This window comes from Brassica oleracea, chromosome C1 (assembly GCF_000695525.1).
Source record: "Brassica oleracea var. oleracea cultivar TO1000 chromosome C1, BOL, whole genome shotgun sequence".
Classification (NCBI taxonomy): domain Eukaryota; kingdom Viridiplantae; phylum Streptophyta; class Magnoliopsida; order Brassicales; family Brassicaceae; genus Brassica; species Brassica oleracea.
The window spans coordinates 12,922,280-12,944,209 of record NC_027748.1 but is presented as its reverse complement, the minus strand read 5'-3'; the positions used below and the strand labels follow the sequence as shown (position 1 = coordinate 12,944,209).

The 21,930-nt window shown below is 37.9% G+C and overlaps 4 protein-coding genes across 4 annotated transcripts; 1 reads left to right on the top strand and 3 right to left on the bottom strand.

Annotated features, from left to right (window-relative positions):
* Positions 1-1,013: 1,013 nt before the first annotated feature.
* LOC106332016 lies at positions 1,014-3,257 on the bottom strand. Its single transcript, XM_013770470.1, has one exon. The coding sequence runs from the start codon at positions 3,255-3,257 to the stop codon at positions 1,014-1,016; it is 2,244 nt and encodes a 747-aa protein (XP_013625924.1).
* A 22-nt stretch (positions 3,258-3,279) lies between these two features.
* On the bottom strand, positions 3,280-4,036 carry LOC106332007 (peroxidase 44-like). The gene is made up of 2 exons (XM_013770459.1): positions 3,836-4,036; positions 3,280-3,549 (listed from the first exon to the last, which is right to left on the bottom strand). The coding sequence occupies exons 1-2, from the start codon at positions 4,034-4,036 to the stop codon at positions 3,280-3,282; spliced, it is 471 nt and encodes a 156-aa protein (XP_013625913.1).
* A 672-nt stretch (positions 4,037-4,708) lies between these two features.
* Positions 4,709-12,321, bottom strand: LOC106307693 (calcium-transporting ATPase 8, plasma membrane-type-like). Its single transcript, XM_013744718.1, has 34 exons — positions 12,056-12,321; positions 11,856-11,969; positions 11,703-11,745; positions 11,414-11,520; positions 11,200-11,331; positions 11,016-11,105; positions 10,732-10,801; positions 10,512-10,582; positions 10,337-10,420; positions 10,170-10,247; positions 10,018-10,092; positions 9,671-9,754; positions 9,511-9,593; positions 9,312-9,417; positions 9,171-9,226; positions 8,945-8,987; positions 8,788-8,871; positions 8,435-8,572; positions 8,273-8,347; positions 8,083-8,184; positions 7,805-7,912; positions 7,502-7,663; positions 7,315-7,374; positions 7,002-7,160; positions 6,790-6,906; positions 6,611-6,709; positions 6,391-6,528; positions 6,215-6,315; positions 5,757-5,802; positions 5,502-5,636; positions 5,294-5,401; positions 5,114-5,205; positions 4,956-5,039; positions 4,709-4,869 (listed from the first exon to the last, which is right to left on the bottom strand). The coding sequence occupies exons 1-33, from the start codon at positions 12,188-12,190 to the stop codon at positions 4,988-4,990; spliced, it is 3,147 nt and encodes a 1,048-aa protein (XP_013600172.1). The 5' UTR covers positions 12,191-12,321; the 3' UTR covers positions 4,709-4,869; positions 4,956-4,987.
* Positions 12,322-13,771: 1,450 nt separating this feature from the next.
* On the top strand, positions 13,772-14,596 carry LOC106331999. Its single transcript, XM_013770447.1, has one exon. It carries the CDS (start codon positions 13,772-13,774, stop codon positions 14,594-14,596), a length of 825 nt encoding a protein of 274 aa, XP_013625901.1.
* Positions 14,597-21,930: the final 7,334 nt, after the last annotated feature.

The following is a 21,930-nucleotide window of genomic DNA, read 5'->3' as shown; positions in this document are numbered from 1 at the left end:
TAAAGTCTAGGTTGCGGGTAGAGGCCGCCAGCTCACTGAGTAATACTAGATTACTCATCCAACTTCGTTGTCCTTTTTGCAGGTCGCTTTAGGTAAGGATGATCAGATAGCTTGGTGCTGGACGTTAGGACCGCCGGTGTAGATTTTCATGCCTTTTGTAAACGGTTTTCTGAATTGTGTTTAGTTGACTCGATTTGGCATTAGGTCGGGCCCAGTCTTGAATTATTTAATGTATGAATATTTCTTGAATCAATAAAGAAATTGTTTTTATATGCGCTTCATGAGTACTCTGATATTTGACTAGTCCGGTCTAACACAACGTTAGGTCGTGGTACGGGTTGAAAAGCCTTAGGCCTTGACCTAACGGAAAACGCTAACTCTAGGTACGGGTTGCAAAGACTTGTGACTTGACGCAACGGGACGAGTTAGTGGATGAACTGGTCTAGGTCGTGGAGTAAATGTTGTGACTCTGACCGGATCGTCCCTAGCCCGTCACGTAGCGCTTCCGGACCATGGTGTTGGGTTGGACGATCAGTCATGTTCTTGTTTGATTGTTGGCTGGCCGGTTGGCTCAATCATATCCAACCCTGGGTGTTGGACGATCAATCGGTCATGTTCTTGTTTGATTGTTGGCCGGTTGATCGACCATATCTCTAGGACGGTTCGGGGGTGTTACATATAGGACCCATAAGATCCATGTGCACAAGCTCCAATATGCGTGTAGATCTGATTTCAGCAATCTGTTTGTGTTGTACCTTGATCTGTTTTCCTTTGCAACACGCTCCACACACTGTGTCTGTCTCTCGTTCCAACTCTGGCACTCCTCTAACCACTTTAGCATTCACGAGTCTTGTTAGTCCATTAGTGTTCATGTGCCCAATTTTCTTGTGCCATAGGTCAAGTGTTGATTCCCTGCCAGTAAAACACGTATGTGATGGCTTCCACATATAGCAGTTGTTACCAGAACGTACTCCACACAGCACCAGATTGCCATTTGCATCAATCGCACGACATTATTTGCTGTTGAAGATAACCTCCAACCCTTCGTCACAGAGCTGAATCACACTGATTAGATTGGCCTTGTGTCCATCCACAAAGTATACATTTATAAGACGAAGAAGATCATCTCTCTCCATTACACCAACTCCTCGAATTTTGCCATAGCTTCCATCACCAAAAGTAACTTTACCACCTTTCACACACTGAATTTTATCGAAGTAGTCTTGATTTCCGGTCATATGCCTAGAACATCCACTGTCGAAATACCAAGGAGGACTGTCTGGATTGTTGTGTTCAGTACTAGTATAGGCGACATTGCTAATCAGAGCCGGCTCCTCATGTATGCGTGCTATATTACATACCGGAGTGTGCTCTATCGCAGTGTTTGACACAACAGGCTCCATGTGTGACACCTTCTCCTCATGTATGCGTGCCATATTACATACCGTATTGTGCTCTGTCGCAGTGTTTGACACAACAGGCTCCATGTGTGACACCTTTTGAATGTGCTCCTTGTAGTTAGGATATAAGTCTCGTTTTGTTATCCAAACATGACCATAGTTGTTGGGTTCTATATGGCAGAGGTTTAGTCTCCAAGCTCGTTCGTACTGATGCATACGGAAATAGCAAAACCTGACATTGTGCCCTCGTTTGCCACAGAAAAGACAACCATTCCCTCGTTGTTTTGACACAACCTTGTTTTCGGTTCTGACATTCACTGAGGCAGGTTTAGCCGCTACGCAGTTCTTCTCAAGTTTTTCGCTTGGTGCCTCTTTTATAAAGACTATTTTCTCACCTGTAGCAACTGTCTTTGATGCAGGCCTTTGATATCCTAAGCCCCAATGTGCTTTCGAACTCTGACCCAAAGTTAGTAGATGATCGAGAGTCGAGGTACTAGTATTGAGCATCCTCAGCTTCTTATAGTTTTCAGTGAGTTGACTTTCAAGTAATTTGCTCTTGTCCATCTCCTGAACAAGAAGATCATTCAGTTGCTTAAACTTGACCTCAGATTGTTTCTGATTTTTTTCTTGGTCAGACACTGTTTTTCGAAGAGACTGAATTTCTTGATCAGATTCCTTTGACCCAGATTGAGAAGATGACTGGATGCTGGGTTGCTCCAACTCCAGAATATTGACCTGAGCTTTCAGCATTGCTCTGTCTTTGAGTAGTTGCAGATTCTCATGACTTAGCTCAGTAAATTTGTTAAAAAGTGATCTGTATTCTGCTTCAAGATCTGGAATAAGATCATCACCATCCTCTTCATTTTCAGGACCCTCAGCTGGTTTGTTATCTCCCGCATCATCTTGAGCAACGAATGCTACGAAGTTTAAGAGCAGTTCTTCACCATCACTGTTACTGTCTGAGTCTGTGTCACTGAAACACACAAGCGATTTGTCCATTTTCAAATTGTTCGGACATTCACTACGAGTATGTCCAAAGCCTTTGCAATCAATGCACTTAAGCTCCTTTCCCTTAGCCAGAGGACACTCACTTCGAAAGTGACCAAATACTTCACATTCATGACACTGAAGTTCTTTCCTTCTTGAATTTTTAGCAGTATTAGACCTTGAGGTTTGAGAATTGAAAGGCTCAGATTCATTCTTTTGAAAGCGTCCATTTGATCTGCCTCCACCTTTCTCCATACGCTTAACAAACTTGTTGAAATTCCGTGCCATTAATCTCAAGTTATCCTCAATCTTTGCAAATCTGTCATCTCCTTTAGATTCAGTCGAGAAGGCTATACTCTTAGGAGTGTTTGATAGTCGATCAGTCTTTTCAAGATCATGAACCTTCAAGATACCAGATAGTTGATCAAGCTTCATCTCGTCAGTGTCCACAGCGATGTTAAGCACAGCTTTGTAAGCTTCAAATCGAGGAGGCAGACATCGCAGTAGCTTCTTCACCAGATCCTTTTCTTCATACTTCTTTCCGAGAACAGAAGACTCGCTGGCTAGCTCGCTGATTTTGGATATAAAACCATCAATGGGTTCATCATCTCCCATTCTCAATTTTTCAAAACTTGAAGCCAAATGATCAATCCTAGTTCTTCGCACACTGGTATTTTTTTCGAAGTGATTGATCAGAGTATCCCAAGTCTCTTTGGCTGACTCACATCCCTGGATGATCTTGAATTGATCCAAGTCTACAGCTGAGAATATGACAGTGAGAGCTTTAGAGTTGAATTTCGAAGCAGCCTTATCAGATTCGGTCCACCTGTCTTTAGGTTTTAATCCCATAGTTTTGTCCTCCATCAACATCGTGGGTGCAGACCAACCTTCTTCAACCGCAGTTCACATCATTGGGGCTTGACCTTAATCCATCACGTCTTCCTGTTGGTACTGAGAACCTTGGACCACCAGCTAATGCGACCGAGTCTCTAGTGGCTAGAGTTACAATGTCTGAGCATGAGACAGTTCGGGGGCACGCAGCCTCGAGAAGTCTCGTAGCCTCATCAATGATCTCGTAGCCTCTAACGCTTGCATTTGGTCCAGTGCTTTTCTCTGAAGGCCTTCCGGGTCTTGGGTCGATCAAGAGGGAAGCATCACAACCCTAACCATACCAAAAAATATTGATTTCGTCAATGTTACGTCAAGATATATTAGTTAGTCCATGATATACATCTAAAAGAACCAGTCGGTTAGAGCATCATGATTTTATGTGACAATTTTAACTGTATGTAGAGCATTATGAAATTCTTATATGAAAAATAAGGACACAAACTATTATTTGTTACGATTTTTGTTTAAAGATGTCAGAGATTTTGTTTTAAAAAGATTTCAGACTTGCACTGATGATATATACACTCACAAACGCACATAAGGAGAAGCGTACTAACCCTGACAAAGCAATCATGAAACTGCATACGAAGCAACGCTGCAGTAATGCTACGGTCACGGCGGAAACGGTTGGCAACAACATTAGCAACAATAGATTCTGCTCGTGGGCATGATCGGCCGTAGAAGCCAAATCGGAGCTGGGCCAAAGCAGAAGGAGCAAGGAAGCAGAAAAGGAAAAACAAAGTTGTGATCGACCTCATTTCGAAATGATGAGCTCTTCTTTGCCTCTCCACGATGAATGTTACTTCCAAGTTTTGGTGATGATATTCTTACCGCCCGTAACATGCATATTTATATATAAATTTGGGGACCAGACGTTGACAAAGAGAATGTTTCATTTAGAAGACGTGCGTAATTTAAAGATGGATAAATTGTCAACTTGACTGGTCTAAAGGAATATACATGATGCATTATTATTATAATAATGTTTCACCAAAAAAGGTTAGTGTTTGTTCTACACACGTCAAAGATTCAATATGGCCAACTTGGAATACATATGTAAACAATTTCCGTTCAACATTAAGTTGGCTTTGAAAGGTATTATATGATTTCCATGTCGAATAGTGAATCTAGTTTAGTGCTGACCCGAGTCGACCTAGCTAAATATTGGACCCTAAAATTGATAAAAGACCTTTAGACCTAGAAACAAATTCAAAAATCAAACTGCAAGCTCGGTGTATTAACACTAAACCACTGAATTCTTTTAGGCTTGTCTCTACTTATTATACGGACTTGCGAGAAAAAATGTTATTAAGGAAGGTGATAAAATCTCTAAAGATTGTTTCTTGCAGTCCAACAAAAAAAACAAGATAAAAGTTACGATTATATACTCTGTACAACGATCCATACCACTGATCCTATACACAAATGAAGATTATATATACTTCGAAGCGCTTACAAGTTACAACACAAATGCACCTATGTGCTTTTCGTTTTTTTTTGTTTATATTTATTTTATTTACATAGAAAATCGAAATCTACTATTACTTGCTAAGTCGAAACTATGATCAACGGTCGGGAGAAGTATCCAAACCTGAAATCAAACATAGAGATTGTGAATAAATGACATCTTTTATACATATCGTAGTAAGATGTAAAAGAGTAAAACACAATTCTTACACTATAAGGTTTACAGGTGTTTAAGAAGAATCTTAGTTCCGGAGATAAGGAAAAGCTTGGAAAGGAAAGCGACCAGCCACTTGACTGTACAAAAACATAGAAAACAGAGTTAAAGGTCTCGCCAATTCAGAGGACGATTGTTTCTTGTGAAGTATTACCTGAAAAATCCGATTCCAATGGAGATCAGCCACTGCTTCCAGTCAAGCCTGACTGTGGAAATGAAAATGCCAAGGCATTCTATCACGATTACCTGATGGAAACAAGAAAAGCAAGCATGGAGATTAGGGAGTGTTCAGCAATCAGCAATCAGCATGAAAGATAGAATAATAAAGAATTACCTGAAGTATAACAGTTATAATAATTGTTCCAAGGAACAAATGGTTTTTCAAGATTCCACTGAACATATTTGTTTGGTCAAGAGTCCGACATTCAAACTCGTTAAACACCTGCATAAATTCAGACCGGGATACCAACGAATGTGAAGCTCTCGCCAAGAAAATACAGAATGGTGTTTGAGAGAACATAAAAAGAGGTGAGAGAGATTACTTGGCAGAAGACAAAGGAATTGAAAACAAGTGTGTTCTTGACTTTGTAAGCATGATCTACACTTTTGTTCTCCAGTTTCAGTATACTCTCTCCACGAAAGTTTAGAAGAAGCAATGCAGTCACTTGGTAAGCAACCTGGAGAAGCAGGCTTATCTTTGTGTAAATTAAGCTTTGCAACTGTGTTTACTTCATTGAAATATATGAAAAAACAATCACTAGTATTAACGAGAAGATGAAGGTTGTACATGGGCATACCTGTAAGACAAACTTCGCCCACATGAGTTTGGTTATAAAGGGTGCTCTGAAATGGCAAAGGGAGTACCATCAAACTGCATCTTATATATGATGAAAGTGAAACAGAAGCAGGGAATTTATATCCTGATGAAATGCTTTTGCCAAAAGTTCAATTGTCCAATCATGCTATGGGCTCCAAAGGAACAAAAGAATGACTTGGTTCTGCTCCTACTTATAAGAAATTTCTTGGACTCATTTCTCTCCATCCAGTTCAGAAAATTCACATAAGTTGGAGCAGAGCAGAACCAAGCAGTCCTCTTGGCTCCACTGCATAATCAGAACTGAGAACTGTTGAGAATTAGCATCTTTTGGAATTGCAGAGAGCTCAAGTAACGGTTGATATGGTCATTTAGTCATATGATATATAGTAATTAAGGAATCTCTCCTTTGAAATATGATTTACTGAACCGTTTCCATACCCTTTACGAACTGGCGACCGTCGCATTAAGTTGTCAATAGGTGGTTCTGATGCCAAGGCCAACGCTCCAAAAGTATCAATGAGAAGATTGACCCATAGAAGCTGCATATAGAAATGTAAAGCAAATTGATGAGAAAGAAAGAGTGAGTTATTCACGATGCAGAGACTGAAAATTACCTGGGCAACATTTAGCGGAATTTCATGAGAATGAATCGCCACAACAACACATATAATTAGAGCTGATGCGCTGACTGTTAGCCGGAACTGAACAAATCTTTGAATATTTGTGTATAAAGATCGTCCCCATTGGATGACCTTAAAACAAACACTCTCTTCTTCAGTTGCAACCCTTTTCAAATATGATATCAGCTAAATTGATGCATGATATTTCACCAACCGTGAGAATCGAAGCAAAATTGTCATCCAACACAATGATATCAGAGCATTCTTTAGCAATTGCAGTCCCTCCAATGCCCATTGCAAGACTGATATCCGCCTGCGGTCCAAGAATCAACAATAGCTATAGCAGGCATTGGGAAGATCTCATTTTGAGGCCAAATTAGAATTTTTAAGGACCTGGCGCAAGCTCGGAGCATCGCGGATTCCCTTTCCAGTTGCTGCAACCACGTGTCCCTTCTTTCTCAGTTCTTTAAGTAGAAGGTGGTTTTCTTCAGGAGAAGATCGACCCATCACCTATCACAAGTAAGGTTGTTTAAGTTAACTGCTTATTTAATCCGCTGCAAAATCTCAGTACCAACAAATAAGGGTAAGAACATAATTATACTCACTAGAATATTTTCAGCAATTTCTTCTCTTTCTGCATCTGACATCGAAGAAAAGTTGCTTGCTAAGATTGTTGTATTTATATCTGATGTTGCTGTCAGTATCCCGCACTCCATCGCTATTGCTTTGGCAGTCAGAAGGTCGTCGCCTGTCACCATGCACACCTACGATACAAATAAAATACGATTACCATATCAGCTTCTAGAAACAATTTGATCTAAAACTTTTTGTCATATAGTCTTGCATAACAAAATGGGTTTGGATCCTAGAAAACGATGAGAAGCTTTCAAATAGATTAAGAGAAGATAAAAATGTCACCTTTATTCCAGCATTACGACATTGTTCGATTGAATCTCCTATGCCTGGTCGGCAAGAATCCTGCACACAATGTATCCATTTTTAAGAGAAGATAAGTTTCTATATTGCAGGCATATATAGCAAAAGTTAGCAATTTAAAATTCCACAATCGTCATTACTGATTCCATGTTGAAAAGCAAAATTTTACCTTTATACCAATGATAGCCAACAAAACAAGGTTGCTTTCAGGTATATTTGTGAATGCTTCGTTCCTATGAATATCTCCTTCAGGATAATTTCGGTAGGCAAGGGCAGCACAGCGCAATCCTTCGTTGCACATATCATCAATGATATTTTCAAATTGAGATATCTGAAAAAGGAAAATGAAAGAACACAGATAAGACGAGAAATCAAGATCACTACAGGCCTCCTTTATATATTTCCTTTTTTTTAATAAGCATCTTTATGATTATAATATAGTGAATGATTTTTCTTCAAGTAAATTAATTACCTTTTCTTGGTCCATAGATGCTATGTTGTCTCTGGCCATATACCCCTCGCAAAAAGCTAGAATAGCCTTGGCAGCACCTTTCCAATGAACACGGACTTGAGAATCATGCTAAAGGTGTATTAGCAAGAAAAAAATCAGACAAAAAGGGGTATAGCTCACATACACATGAAACCGTTAAAAAGTTGAATCAAAACCGAACATACTGAACCAATTCTACCAAATGAAGTAGGTAGGAAAGTGGGATAAATTAGCAAGAACAAGAAATCAGGTTACATTACCAATTGGACTGCAACACCTCTACGTTTTCTGCTTGAATTGAAAGGTGAAACGCGAAAAATTGTTGATTTTGACTTTATTTCGTCAAAATTCATTCCTAACTGCAAAAAGATGAGTTAGATTAGTTCTGCAATCAGATGGTTGCAACTACGTTTGAGATAACTAATAAACATTATCAGAAACAAGCCCCACCTTGACACCGAAATTAAGAATGGCACGTTCTGTTGCTGATCCAAAGACCTCTGGTTCAGAGTCTTCAGACCCTCCCTGATTTTAATCAATCAAGGCTGAGTCATCAAATTATAACGCAGGAACTGGAACCGAACTACGCAAAACTAGACAATATGATCGTACCTCAGGATGATATACACTCCCATTCGTGTTCAGGGCAATTCCTTCGGCGATCAACGAGATTTGAAGGGGAGACAACTCTGACATAGTATCCAAATTCTGCGGTCGTACTCCTCCGGCACAAACATCAACAACCTCCATCTACTTAAAAGAAAATGAACTGTCTATGATGAGGAACACAAAAAGTTTAATAACAGACACTAGGAAAGCTGTGTAAACAAGGGAGAACTGATCCGGTAGGGGCCAACAAACTCAATTTCATGAGCAAATATTCAGTTGTGAAGAAACAATGACACAAGGGGATAATAAAGTAACTAAGTATGCTGTGAAAAAAAAGAGGAGAGATAGCAAATTGCCTGATTTAAGGTTAAAGTCCCGGTCTTGTGGCATACAATCGTTGTTGCAGACCCCATCGCTTCACAGGCAGAGAGCTTTTGCACCTGAACATTCCGTGAGATTATTAGTTTGTTATTATAAAAGTATGACAAAAGTAGTCATGTACGAGTTGCGTACCAAAGCTTTCTCTCCTCCAAGTTTTCTCGACATATAGGCAATGCTGTTTCCGGAGTAATTGGCATTAATTACACAAACAGAAAGTTAGTTGTTCAAACTGCTATAAGAAAGTTGTAGGAAGCCAATTAGGTTTTGCAAGCTCGAGGATAAAAGATGCAGATAGGCTACAGACAGTTAATAGAAATTGAAAGGGTTTGTCAAGTAGCAGATGTCTGAAAAGCCTTACTTCAAGGTAACAGCTAATGGCAATCCTTCAGGCACTGCCGCCACTACAATGGTAACCTACAAAGATACACACATAAAGATCAACCACATGATCAGATATAAAAGGTGAAATATAATTATCATATACTTAATTTATACTTACCCCCAAAATTACAAACTTAATCACCATGTCTATTTCTTCATCTAACGTAGTTTTCCCAGCAACAAACGGACTACCATTTTTATTTTTGGTTCGTCCCATGAAGTATCTGGGGGCGAAAGGTTTGTTAAAGATGAGAATCGAGCAGTAGGATTTGAGACGAATTAACAGAAAGAAATTCTTGGTATAGAGACAAACTTACAGGCATGACTCGATAAGAAAAACAACCAAAGCAACCGAGATACTGATTAGGCTAAATGCAGTTACAACTCGGTTCAGATACACCTAATAAAAGTGACTTACAGGTGAATAAGGAACTGCAACAAGAAAATATAAAAGGGCCAGTGACCAATGAAACGTACCTGCAACGGTGTCTGTCTACCAGTATATAGTGGAATAGAAGCCATCGGCATCCTCCACTGGGTGTTCATCCCGACACGAGTAACCTTCGAAAAGCAGAACAAGAAAAGAGTGAGGCAAAGAACCCAGTGTAATCAGAAAAAGCATGGTCTGCAACCTTCAGTTGTACGAAAGAGAAATAGAGAATCTTTTCTCATTAGACTCTTGTCACGTCGTCCTAACCAAACTCAAGTCTATGTATTTATATCATTTACAACTACTTCCTGGAAGACCATGTGATTTGAGGTGAATACAGGGACAAGGTACTGAATCGATAACACATTAAAAGAGATGTGAAGCTAATTCGTACCAGCATGGTACCGATGCCATCTTCCACTATAGATCCGGATATTAGAATTGGATCTATATCTGTATCTTTGTTAACCTATTTATGCAAACAAGATATTAAAATAGTATGACATAATAATGCATTTTACTGCTTGGTACAAAGTACAAGCTTACCGTTTTGTTAGTTCCCATGGTTTCATATTCGCCTATCTGAAGTGAATACCCAGAAACTAAGACACCATCTGCAGGCACCTGCAGCATATTGTATCGTACTTCAGTTTAATGATGAAACTCCAGTTTAATGAAACCACCCAACAATGAAAAAAAGATTGGATCTTTTCCTGGTCACCACTTTTAAGAGGTATAATATCGCCAACAACTATATCATAGATCGAAACTTTGACCCGTCTTCCATCTCTAGTAACCTGTATCCAGTGACATTCAGCAAAAGTTAGTGACGAATAACATATCATGTAATCATGGAAAGCTATATGGTATGACCGTATGAGCACAAACCTCGATACATATTTTTCTCTTCTCATCATTCACCTTTTCAAACTGAAGAGACTGGTTGTAATTACTGATAGCTGAAGAAAAGGGGAAATATTACCAATTCTACTCGCTACACAATTACATAAAACCGAGCTAGATGTGATTGATTTCTTCTTTAAAGTAATTTCTACAGGTAAAGAACAAGTTGCCAAGGTGAAATGAAGCACCGAAGATAACAGGATACCTGTCACAAAGATGACAAGGATCACTGTAATTATGATGCCAGCTTCTTCATACCATCCATGATTGATAGTCTGCAAGGGACGTGAATATTATAGGATGCTTGGCAGTATAACCAACTAGAATAGATAGGCATAGTGGACCACTCTAGCAAACAAACACAGGGTATATAAAAAGACAGAGAAAATGGCAAACAGCACTGGGTTTCAAATAAGCTAAAAGTGTAGAGTGAGCCAAACAGAGTCGACAAGATAAGAAGAATAGGCAAACATTTCAGTAACCACCCACCTTAGTTTTTATTTGCAGCAGCAGAGAAGCCATTGCCGCAAACACCAATACAATCAAAGTAAAACCTCGGCTTGCTTCCCCGAGAAACATCTACAATCAGAACAGCAGTATGAAAGCTTTTTCTTTTTTTTTTTTTGTTGTCAAAGTTTTCACAGAATACTACAAATACAGTTAGTCACCATACACAAAAGTTGCCTTCTTTCTTCAAAGGATAAGTGTTAGATCCAAATATGTCCCTTCGTCTCTGTATGTCTTCATGACTACCACAGATACCCTTCTCTAGATCAGTGAGCAACAGACGTGATAATCCTGTAACCTGTATAGCACGAAACGGACCCAATAAGTAAACAGAAGTAAAACACTAACTGGGTAGAAATAGTGTATGGTAAGCAGCTTGCCCCATCACAAAGCTTCAGAACACGTAGACCATCATCACGAGAGATGGAAGAAACAAATTCCTCCAGTTTGATGCCACCAAACTCATCTGGGATTTCAATTCCAACAACTAAAAAGTGGAAACACGAATTCATGTTAGCACATCACAACAGATGGACCCCAATGAGGTAATATAAACACTAAACTTACAATAACAACAGAAAACACTCTAATAAAAAGGTAACAGTTGTCCCACTATTTAGCTTTTATGATGTTTCAATCAACCAAATATGGGATGAATAAGGAAGGTACCTTGTACTGGTTCTTCTGACTGATATAGAAGCCGTGCAGCAGCCTATTAAAAGGCAAAGCCCCATATTAGGAAAAATATATCCAACAACACAAAACTTCTAATTGGAGCTTGAATCAAAAGTAATCATCTTTGTTCGTTTCAATATGTCATACCCTTGTAGTAGCTTGATGATCATGAGATCCGCAGACTTCTTCTCTCTCAGAATCCTTTTTAGAATCCAACACAATCTTAAAACGCCTTGTTGCAGTAATCGCAAGCACAGCACTCTGCAACAAAAACAAAAGAAAACAAAAGCATGGGGGTAACGACACCGTTTTTGACAGAAACAAATTCGAAAACTGAAGCCGTTTACTCTAAAGCGTCGAAAGGGGTTCCGGGACTCAGTAACAACGCCGCCGTCGTGAAACACCGCCATTTCCTGTGTCACGCCTTCATCGCCGGCAAAGCCAGCTTCCAAATCAACAGAGCGGCGTCGAGGTGATTGCATCGGAGAATGTGGTTACAGAGCGAAAGAGAGGGAGAGAGAGTGTGTGTGTGTGTGTGTGTGTGTGTTATATAACAAACTTTGAGGTCGACTCGTCGGAAGAGAAAGACGCTTTCTTCATATTGTCGTCCTAAAATTTGACCCACCTTCAGTTTGAAAAGCTAAAGAGTTTTTGTTTTGTTTTTTTTTGTGGAATTTAGATTATTTAATTATAATTTTATCTAAACATCATGAGATGTATTTTTATCTAACATCATGAGATGTATTTTTTTTAGATTTTAAATTTTATCAAAATATATTAAAATCAAAAGAAGGTATTTTAAATTTATTAATTATATTATATTTTCAGATGAAAATCATCAATTTCTATGGATTTTATGCTACATCTCAAAGGGACGTAATAATATATATTTTTTAATAATATAGATCTCAGAAATACTCTGCAGCCGGCAGAAACAACGTCATTACTTTGGATTGAAGCGCGGGTAGATGATTCACATTCGATCACCCAATCACATAAAATGGAGGGCGCAACACTCTTACCTCAAATCTTGGGACGAAGGTATTCTACTGAGAGGAGTAATTGTTTCTTCTAAGTGGAAAGAGCTCTCTCCAAAACCGACGAAGCTGAGGTCCCTGTCCTTCGCCGCTCACTGTCGCCTTTCACGGCATCGGTCTCCGCCGCCACAGATGACGAAGAAGAAGAAACTAAAGTCCAAGTTTGCAAGCGGTAGCCCCGCTGGTTCCGCCTCCTCCAATTCCTCTGTCTCCCGATCTTCTGCGCCTCTCTCCTCAGAGATAGCTGTTGAAGTAAACACAGATCCATCAGATCTAGGCCTTCCTGGTGCCGTTACAGCCACCGGAGCCGCAACTGAGGATCTGTCTACAGTCGAGAATGGTGCCGTCACAGCCACCACCTCCTCTGCTGGAGCTCATGAAAACAAAAATCTCGAAGTTATAGGTGCCGTAACAGCCACCGACGTTACCACAGAGGACCTGTCCCCAATCGAATCTGGTGTCGTTTCAGCTACCATCTCAATTGGAGTCGACAGAAACCCTAACCCTGAAATTGAAGGTGCTGTCACAGCCACCATTGAAGAAGGAGAGTTCGTGCCTCCCTCATCTGACACTCCAGCTACGACTACGTCAGTACCTGTGGAGAAACCCCTATCCTCTGAAACGGAACAGTTAAACTCACCCCAAAAACGTGATGCTAACACTGGTTCAGATAATGCGAAGTTGGCTGCCAACCACTGGCGTAAGTTTGTAAAGACGACCTCTAAAAAGCTCGAACCTGAAGGCACTCCGTTCACTATTGATTCAGGGGAAGCTTGCATAAAGATCCCTAATTTTGTGATAGAGAAAAACAAGAAAGCTTGGGATAGCTTTATCCTCGGTCAGTTCTATGAGGAACCTCCAGCTCGAGGAGCTGTTCATGCTATTGTCAATGGTATATGGAGTAAACAACGCCGTGATATCTCAGTCTCAAAGATGGAAGGGCACGCGTTCTTGTTCCGTGTTCCTTGCCCACATGCTCGTCGCCGCATACTCAGCCAATGCCTATGGTAGGTCGACGGACAGACTATGTTTGTTGCCAAATGGTCTCCCGGAGTCCAAGCTGAAAAGCCTGAGCTGTCGACGGTCCCGGTTTGGCTTGATTTCACCGGTGTTCCACTTCTATTCTTCAATCAAGATGCCTTGAAGGAGATAGCTGGCTTGGTGGGTCACCCTATCTGTTTACACCCATCAACTGAAAATCTTACAAATATTGAGGTTGCCAAAGTGTACACAGTGATCGATCCAAGAAAGCCCCTCCCTGAAGCTGTGAACGCCCAATTCGAGAACGAAGAAGTCGTTCGAATTACTGTCTCAAGTCCATGGCTTCCTTCTCTTTGTAGTCAATGCCTCAAGGTTGGTCATACGATTTCTAAGTGCCCCAATGTGCCAAGATGCACAGTCTGCAACTCTATCAAGCATAGCTCGAAGGTTTGCACCAGAACCCGTATGGGTCTGCAAAAAGACAAGGCTCCCATTGCCAGTCAAGTGCCTATAGTGGACATTCCTGAACCTTCACGGACTGGGCCTCCTAAAGATACCGGAACAGCAGTGAAGAAGCATCAAGGTGAAGCCAAAAGCAATGCTGACCGAACTCTGCGTATCCAATCTAAAAACGGCCAAGCAGTGTCTGCGGCCCAGAAAGAATTACTGGTTGTTGACTTTGCGGGTTTCAACTCTCCAAGGAACTCTGCTCAGGGAACTGACACAGAATTTGATTCAGGATCAGATAGCATCTCTGCTGATGAAGATAACCCACCGGAGTTGACTGATCGGTTCACTGAAGTTATGAATCGGAAGATGAAGAAGCAATATTTTGGTAAAGCTAGGGCCAGAGGCCCTTTAAACCTCTGATTTTTACCTCTTAATCGGAAGATGAAGAGTCTTCCATGGCTGGCATTATGACTGTAATTACGAATTTTCGGATTTAGGAAAAATTTGGCTTCTTTGGCATCCTTCAGTCTCTGTTTCAGTATGTCATAAGTCTCTTCAATCGATTTCTTGCATTGTGAAGCTGCCTCTGGTCTCATCGGATTTTGCAGCAACAATGGTTTATGGATCTAATATCAGAATTGTTAGGAAACAGCTATGGTCTGATCTCAGGTTCCTTGTTGTCTCTTCTCATACCAGAAACCGTCCATGGACAGTGCTTGGAGATTTTAACCAAACTCTCTTTCCTTCGGAGCACTCATCAGCGGATCAGTTCTCTTCACCCCTTGGCATGAGGGAATTCTCAAAGTGTGTTACATCAGCAGAACTCTCGCACATGCCATGTATTGGTAATTCTTCCACTTGGTCAAACAAGCAAGGTGATACTCTTATCTCGAAAAAGCTGGACAGGATTATGATAAATGATTGCTGGCTCAATTTTTTTCCTAACGCCTTAGGAGTATTTGGTGACCCTGGCATTTCTGATCACAGCCCATGCTGTATCTACCTTGATTCCAAGAAGGAAAAGGTGAAAAAAACCTTTTAAATTCTTCAGTATGCTAAACTAAACCTCCGACTTCCGGATCTTGATAGGAGAGTGTTGGAGAGCTCTCTCTTTTGAAGGATCCAAAATGCTTCGGGTATCAAGAAAACTGAAGGAACTGAAAAGCGTGATTCGTTCCTTTAGCAGAGAGAATTACTCAGAGCTTGAAAAGCGTGTTAGTGCAGCATTTGAAGACCTCCAAGCCTGTTAGAGAGTATGTCTCAACTCCCATCACCTGTTGCAGCATTATTTGAAAAGAAAGCTCATGACAAATGGTTTGAATTAGCCTCAGCAGAAGAATCTTTCCTTCAACAAAGATCAAAAGTAAACTGGTTATGAAAGGATGACTGCAGTTCTGGTTTCTATCACCGTTCCATCAAAACAAGGCAAGCTGTTAATCTTATTTTCACCCTCTTGGATGACAATGATCATCTTCTGGACTCTAAAGAGGACATTCAAAGTCATATTCTGGATTTTTATGAGAGTCTCTTGGGTGGAAATCAGATTGAATCCTCGGCTTCTTTGAATGATATCTTGGCTCTCCTCCCACAGAGACTGAGCAGTTCGGTTATTGAAAGCATCTCTCAGCCTTTTACAGACGAAGATATCCAGAAGGTCTTCTTCTCTATGCCTAAGAATAAGGCTCCGGGTCCCAATGGTTTTCCTTCAGAGTTCTTTACGGGTAATTGGGATGTTGTAGGAAGAGATGTTCTTGATGCCGTTCATGAGTTCTTCTCCTCTGGATCTCTCCTTCAACAATGGAACGCTCACTCTGATTCCAAAGAAGCAGAACGCAAACCGGATCGCTGACTTTAGGCCGATATCATGTTGTAATACGGTTTATAAAGCTGTATCTAAGCTGTTGGCTGAACGACTTAAACAGACTCTGCCCCTAATTATCTCCAACTCTCAGTCTGTTTTCATTCCCGAAAGATTATTAGTGGAAAATGTTCTTATGGCCACATAATTGATCCAAGGTTACAACTGGAAGAAAATCAGTAAGGGATCAATGCTTAAAGTTGATTTGAAGAAAGATCCTTCGGGCTCTGGGATTCCCCGAAGCCTTTGTGAATCTGATCTTCCAATGCATCTCTACAACTCGCTTCTCAGTGGCCATAAATGGAGAATTGTGTGGTTACTTTAAAGGTGCTAGAGGATTGAGGCAGGGTGACCCTCTGTCTCCATATTTATTTGTTCTTGCCATGGAGGTCTTCTCTCAAATGATTAACAAAGAGTTTGCGTCAGGCATGATTGGCTACCATCCTGCGGCTTCAAACCCATTTGTCACTCATCTTGCTTTCGCGGATGATATTATGATATTTTTATGGTCATTACAGCTCTCTTCAACAAATCTTAGCAACAATGGATCGGTTTTCTGCATGGTCTGGTCTGACAATGAACCGTAGCAAGACAGAACTATATACTGCATGCCTGAACCAGACAGAAAACATGGACATGAGGGCTCACAGGTTCTCCATTGGGTCTCTTCCTGTCCGTTACTTGGGACTCCCTCTTATGCACAGGAAACTCAGGATATGCGACTACAGACCACTGCTAGACCAATTAAGATCACGCTTTACTTCTTGGTCTTCTCGAGCTCTCTCTTTTACGGGCCGTAGAGAGCTGATTGGGTCAGTCATTTATGGCACTCTGAATTTCTGGTTTTCAAGTTTTATTCTACCAAAAGAATGCTTAAAGCAAGTGGAATCTCTGTGCTCTAGATTTCTGTGGAATGGGAATATAAACTCCAGAGCAGCGGCTAGAGTCTCTTGGTCAAACTGCTGCTTGTCAAAATCTGAAGGAGGTTTAGGACTAAGAGATTTTCATACTTGGAATAAAACCCTATGCCTGAAACTGGTGTGGTTTATATTCACAGAGAACGAATCTCTTTGGGTAAGCTGGTGCAAAACACATAGGTTTAAAAGCTTCAGTATATGGAGCTTGGATGCCTCAACTCAGACTTCTTGGATTTGGAAGGCTCTCTTAAAGCTTCGAAACCTAGCTGAGCAATTCCTGAGATGTTACATTGGTAATGGAAGAAACACAAGCTTCTGGTATGATCATTGGACGCCAATGGGGCCACTCATCAAGATCATCGGCCCCTCCGGCCCAGCGCAGCTAGGAGTACCCCTTCAATCCACAGTCTCTGATGCTTGTTCTACAAGTGGTTGGCGGCTGCGGCCTGCTCGTTCTCAGGAGGTTGAGTCCCTGCAAATTTATCTCTGTACAATACCTCTTCCTTCCTTGTCTACTGATCCTGATTTATATGCTTGGGAGGTTGATGACTCCGCTCTACAAACGTACACTGCAAAGCATACTTGGGAGGCTATTCGACACAGAGGTACTGAGCAATCTTGGACTGATTCTGTCTGGTATAAAGGATTCATCCCGAGCCATGCTTTTATGATGTGGTTGGCTCACCTCGATCGTCTACCAACCCGTGCGCGTACCTCTGCTTGGGGTGATCAGACCTTAGACAAATGTTGTATCTGCAACACGTACAGGGAGACAAGGGATCATCTATTTCTTCGGTGTGGTTACAGTGAGCAGATTTGGCTTTTTGTTACAAAGAGGTTGGGCTACAATCAGTTTCTCTTCCATACATGGACTGCTTTCATGGATTGGCTTGAGCTAAAGGACAAAGTTTCCTCTACAACTCTTTGATGTTTGGTTGTTCAAGCTACGGTTTACTCCATCTGGTGGGAGCGCAACAACAGGCTTCACAACTCCGTTTCGACTCCTACAACAGTAACCTGCAAGAAGATTGACAGACTTGTTCGCAACGCTATACTAGCAAGGAATGAGCGAAAGAAATTTCGAAACTTCATGCTACTATGGCTGAAATATGACTGATTCTTTAGTGACTGAAGTGTCCCCGTTTAGCTATTCTCTGTTTTTTTTTTCTTTTTTGGCATAGGATATCTAGGATGTTTTAAAACTTTGTATTAAACAACCAGCCTCGTTTAGTAATGAAATTCAAATACTTAGCAAAAAAAGGTATTCTACTGATGCTTTATAAAATGCAAATGCAATTTTATCTGGACAAAATTGATATAGCATGATGGATTAATGGAGGCAAAAATAACACGAACCAGTCTTTCATCCATGTATTTTAGAAGCGTTCGTTTGGACAATGGAAATTATGAAAAACTACGACAATATCATGTGACATTTGTAACAAAATGTTTTCGGTTTGTGAAAATTGCTTTGAGACACTCAGTTTCAGAAATTAACTGTCATTCGTTGCTCATATTGATACATAATTGCCTGTTTGGTTTCAAGAATCTTAATGGAATATATTTAAATTAATGAAATATAAAATTATTATTTCTCCATAAAATTACAATTTGTCAGCTTCAAATATCTTTAAAAAAAAAAAAACAAAAACTTAACAAGATTATCTAATCGGAAACTTCTGACACAGTTAATGATACAAGTTTTTTTTTCAATTGAGCTAAAACTTCTATAAAAAGATTATCTAAACAAATTTCTAAAATTTCGGAAGACAACAATATGAAAGGGCAAAACAAAATAAAACATAAGAAAAAACATATAAATTTATAAGAAAAAGGTTGAAGAAAGGATATATAAATTTCTCAATTTTCTTACATGGTTAACAAACACTTAAACACACATTTTTCTAAACAATTTAATGAACTGTTTGATCTTGATGTTTTTGTTTTTGAAAGGCTAATATCCCCGCTTGGTTCCCACTCTTTTTCTCGAAGAAACCTGACGAAATTGTGTAAAGAAGAAGAGGACAATTAGCTAGCTGGAGTATATTTTAAGCGTTTTAAATTTGTAAAAGCTGAGAAAATGAATTTTTTTTTTTTTTTTTTTTTGAAACAAAGCTGAGAAAATGAATAGACTACTAATTTACAGTATTACCCGAAAGTAATCAAATTAAAATTTAGAATCGTCGTATTTTTTAGATAGAATATTGTTTGTTCGCAGTCAAAATAAATCTTTATAGTGATGTAATTGATCACATCGTAGTAAACTAAAACTAGATTAAGACCCGCGCGGGATCAAAGTCATATATAAAAATATGTTTTTATCTATTATTATTTATTTGCGTTTATTTAGATATTATATATATATATATATATATATAATTAAATTAGAGTAAGCACATAAATCAAAACAACGCTTCTAGTTTATTTACGATATTTCTTTGGTAAATAAATTAAAAAAATTATTTTATTTATTTAATATAGTATATAACTAAATTTCGATGATAAGGACGATAGATATATAGTATATTTTAATATAAATATTTATTATGGAGAATTCATACTCATATGATAAACACAAAATTTCTAATGTACGATTTTTTTCAATGAAAATTTCAAAATTAAAATACTCAGGCTTCAATACTTTTTCAATACAAATTTAGAAATTAACATATTTATGTATTTTATATGTTATATAGTTTAATTTTAAACTATATTAATATATAATATGAATTTCTATTATATGAGACATCATATTCATACGATTTATGATCATTTCTATCTTGTTATTACAAAAAAGTTAAATCATTGTTCACAAAATTTTAGTGTGAAACATTTAACGTTTTTATTAATTTATTGTCATTTTAAAAATTCAAAATATAACATATAATAAAAAATTAAAATTTTTATTATATGGTTAATGTGATTATTTAATATATTTTAATAATATAAAATTAAACAAAAAAAACTAAGATACAAAAATTATTATCAAATATTTATTATTCATAATCATTAATGTCATATGTACGTTATTCATATTACGTAATTCCGTAACTTTTATTTAAGGAAATTGTGAGAATATTCTTTTGTCTATTATTTATTAATTTGATAGTTAGTTTAATAAAAAGTATAATGTAAGTTAAGATAAACCGGGCTATTTTCTAATAATTCTAAATTTTATTCTCATGGCGACACGTGGTTACAAAACAATGTTGTAATGTTTTTCAATTAATATAGAAGAGATGATTATGCAAGTAGATATAATAGCTGTTTGTCTTTTATCACATTCTCAAGTATTTAATCTTATACTTATAATTTAGCTTCTATTCCCACTAAGCAACACATAACTTTACCAGCCTACCGAATTTAATGTGCTTTTAATTTTAACTATCAAACTAGGTGGACATTTGTATGCATAAGTTTTCCTTTACAATCCTTTTGTCATCCACCGTTGCCCTGCATTAAGTTTTGTGAACAGATAAATTAAAAACATTAAACTCGAAAACCACCAAATCAACTTTAATCAAAGTTGATTAATACAGCTATATATTTGCCCATAAATGAACCTTACCCATAGAGAACATTAAAGTCAGACCCGGCTTAAATATTAAGTGGACCCTGTGCTGAGTTGAATTTTTCTAACAATTTTAAGTATATCATTAGATCTCGGTCAGCGCAACCGCGCAGATTTTTGTTTTCATTTATTTTTATATAAATATTTTGTTTTCAATTCTAAATTGGTAGATATTATAATATATATGTGTCTATCAATTTTTAAAACATACTAATAAGTTTACTATATATTTTTTTCATTGAATAGATTGTTTCAAACTTTCATATGTATTTGTATCTTCTTCTATATATATATTTTCGGATTATTATTTCATTATTAAAATCGTAACTATATATATAAAGATTAGTAAAATATTATTTTACTGTCAAATCCAAAGATATTGTAACATTTCACAAATTTATAATTTTTTTAAAAAAATAAACTTTTCGCTTCATAGATTTATATTATCGAGTAAATAATTAAACATTTAGTTTTTGTTTAATTTTAAAAATAAACTATATAGTTTAAAATTTGTTTTCATTGGTTTAAGGTAGTAAAGATTAATCATTGTTAGATAATATGATTTTTGTTATTTAAAAAAAAATCATTATAATTTTAAAAGTTATCATCGATAAATATTTAAATAATTAACATATGTTGATATCGTATTACAACATTAAATTATATCTATTTAATTTATATTATCTATAAATCTAATGGATCATCTATTGTTTAAATCTAATTATTGATAGCCCAATAAAAATTTTTGGTAGACCCAAAATTTAAATAACAAGATTAGAGATTAAATGTAATATGACTTTATATGAATATGTCCATTAGGTCTATTTTTAAGAAAATCACACATGATTCAAGGTTGTGACTTCTGTTTTAATATATAAGATTGTAACTTTTACCACTAAAACCCTAATATTTATACATTCTAACAAAAGAGAACCTTAATTTCTTTAAGACTTTTTCTTTTAAAAACCAAGACCCAGTGCAATGCATTTTGTGCACTGACTCCACGAGTATCTTCATTTCCACTCTGCATTTTGCTCTAAAATTGAGTGAAAAATGAAATAATGAACAAAAACTAAAAAATATTATTTTATAAATTAAATAATTTTTATTTTATTTTTTTCATTTATTCTATTTTCCATTCCAATTTAAAATAAAATATGGAGTGAAGATGTAAATGTCCTAAGCCAGTACTGATTAAAGTACAACACACTACACTCTAATATATTTGATCTATTCTTTAGTGAAATTATGTATAGTTATTTTTGGTTTAGTAAATCGGAAACTTCACTTGGAGTAGGAAAACTCTAATAGAACGGTTGTCTTATCGGTCGGTCTCTTTGGCAAAGCGCATGTGAACGTTGGAGATTCCGAATATATGATACAGTGCTCCATCTGATTTTTCTTTTTT

Excerpts from the sequence above, each read along its gene's own strand:
- LOC106332016 (XM_013770470.1), bottom strand. The coding sequence starts at position 3,257 with ATGTTGATGGAGGACAAAACTATGGGATTAAAACCTAAAGACAGGTGG.
- LOC106332007 (XM_013770459.1), bottom strand. The coding sequence starts at position 4,036 with ATGAGGTCGATCACAACTTTGTTTTTCCTTTTCTGCTTCCTTGCTCCT. Across the intron at positions 3,550-3,835 it reads TTCATGATTGCTTTGTCAGG|GGTTGTGATGCTTCCCTCTT; the intron begins GTTAGTACGCTT and ends TGGTATGGTTAG.
- LOC106307693 (XM_013744718.1), bottom strand. The coding sequence starts at position 12,190 with ATGCAATCACCTCGACGCCGCTCTGTTGATTTGGAAGCTGGCTTTGCC. Across the intron at positions 8,872-8,944 it reads TTGGAGGAGAGAAAGCTTTG|GTGCAAAAGCTCTCTGCCTG; the intron begins GTACGCAACTCG and ends CGGAATGTTCAG. Across the intron at positions 6,316-6,390 it reads TTCCGCTAAATGTTGCCCAG|CTTCTATGGGTCAATCTTCT; the intron begins GTAATTTTCAGT and ends TTCTATATGCAG.
- LOC106331999 (XM_013770447.1), top strand. The coding sequence starts at position 13,772 with ATGTTTGTTGCCAAATGGTCTCCCGGAGTCCAAGCTGAAAAGCCTGAG.